Here is a 1,456-nt window from a genome sequence, read left to right on the forward strand (position 1 = left end):
GACTCTGCTTGAGGATTTCTCTCCTTCTCTTTCTGCCCCTCCCCCAACTTGTGGACACTCTCTCTTACTCTCTCTCTCAAATAAATAATTAAGTTCTTTAAATAAATAGTATTATATTGTATGGATGTACTACCAGTTGTTTATTCATTCACTGATTGAAGGACACCTTGGATTTTTCCAGATTTTGGAAATTATAATAAGTACAATAAATGTTTGCATATAGGTTTCATTATGGGCATAGATTTTCAAATCACTGGGCAAATATCTAGGAGCACATATGCTGGATCAAACTGTTTAACATTTTAAGAAACTACCAAACTGTATTCCAAAGTTTTTTAGTTTTTAATTTTTTTTATTCCTACCCACAGTGAATGTGAGTTCTGGTTGCTCTACATCACCTCTAGCAATTACTGTTGTTAGTTTTGGATTATGCTTATTCTTTTTTTTTTTTTCATCCAACAAGAAACCATAACTTTATCAATGATAGAAACAGTACAAATTTCAAACCAAGTTGCAGTTATTCTTTTGAAACACCAAAAAAAGTCCTCGTTTTCAGATGGTTACATTGTTAATTCCATAATAGCATTTACAATATCATTACTGTTGTTCTTCAGGGCTCGGACTGCCTTTGCTCTTGACACATTTGCTTGTGACATGACCAATTCTATGTCCTTAACCTCTACACCGGTTTCATCAACCTCTTCTTCTTCACTCTCCTCTTGTACAGTTGGAGTCTGTGTGTTTTCTTGAATGTTTGAGACAGCTTCACCTTGAACTTTGAATTTCTCAGCAGCTGCTAGTTGTGCTTGCTGAGATAAATCCTCGATCTTGGCTTCCCCAAAAACTATGTAGGTATCTGAAGCTGGGCTCTTGTAGACATCTGGTTTTGTGAAGACAAAGAGAATATTCTTAGATTTCCGGATAGTGACTCTTGTAACCCCTGTAACCTGTCGAAGACCCAGTTTGGACATAGCCTTCCGTGCCTTCTTTTCACTCCAGCTCTGTTTTGCTTTACTGACTGGTTCTTCATCGATTTCAGCAGCTGCTGCCAGCTGGGCCTGTTGTGTGGTTGCCTGTGTGGACTCCTGTTCCTCAAGCTCTGGTACTGATTCATCACTGTCAGATTCTGTTCCAGACCCTGTCTCAGCCTGGGGCTGTGGCAACTCCTCCTCTGTAGCAGGGACGGTTTCTGTGGCTTCACCAGGCATTTTGCGAGGGGAACGCGAAACCAAGATGGCGGCAGAAAGAGAGCGAGCCTGGATTATGCTTATTCTGATTGGTGTGTACTGGTATGTCATAGTTGTCTCAATTTGCTTTTTTCTAAAGACAAATGATGTTGAGTATCCATCTATGTACTTATTTGACATCTGTATATCTTCTTTGGAGAGGTATTTGGTCAGATCTTTTGCCTCTTTTTTAATTGGCCTGGACTTCTCTTTTGGAGAAGATTAATTAA

The 1,456-nt window shown here is 39.3% G+C and overlaps 1 protein-coding gene across 1 annotated transcript; it reads right to left on the reverse strand.

The window, feature by feature from the left end:
- Positions 1-477: 477 nt before the first annotated feature.
- Positions 478-1,227, reverse strand: LOC113924801 (nascent polypeptide-associated complex subunit alpha-like). Its single transcript, XM_035726183.1, has one exon. The coding sequence runs from the start codon at positions 1,206-1,208 to the stop codon at positions 561-563; it is 648 nt and encodes a 215-aa protein (XP_035582076.1). The 5' UTR covers positions 1,209-1,227; the 3' UTR covers positions 478-560.
- Between the last annotated feature and the right edge of the window lie 229 nt (positions 1,228-1,456).

The sequence above is a fragment of the Zalophus californianus genome, chromosome 2 (genome assembly GCF_009762305.2).
Source record: "Zalophus californianus isolate mZalCal1 chromosome 2, mZalCal1.pri.v2, whole genome shotgun sequence".
Lineage (NCBI taxonomy): Eukaryota > Metazoa > Chordata > Mammalia > Carnivora > Otariidae > Zalophus > Zalophus californianus.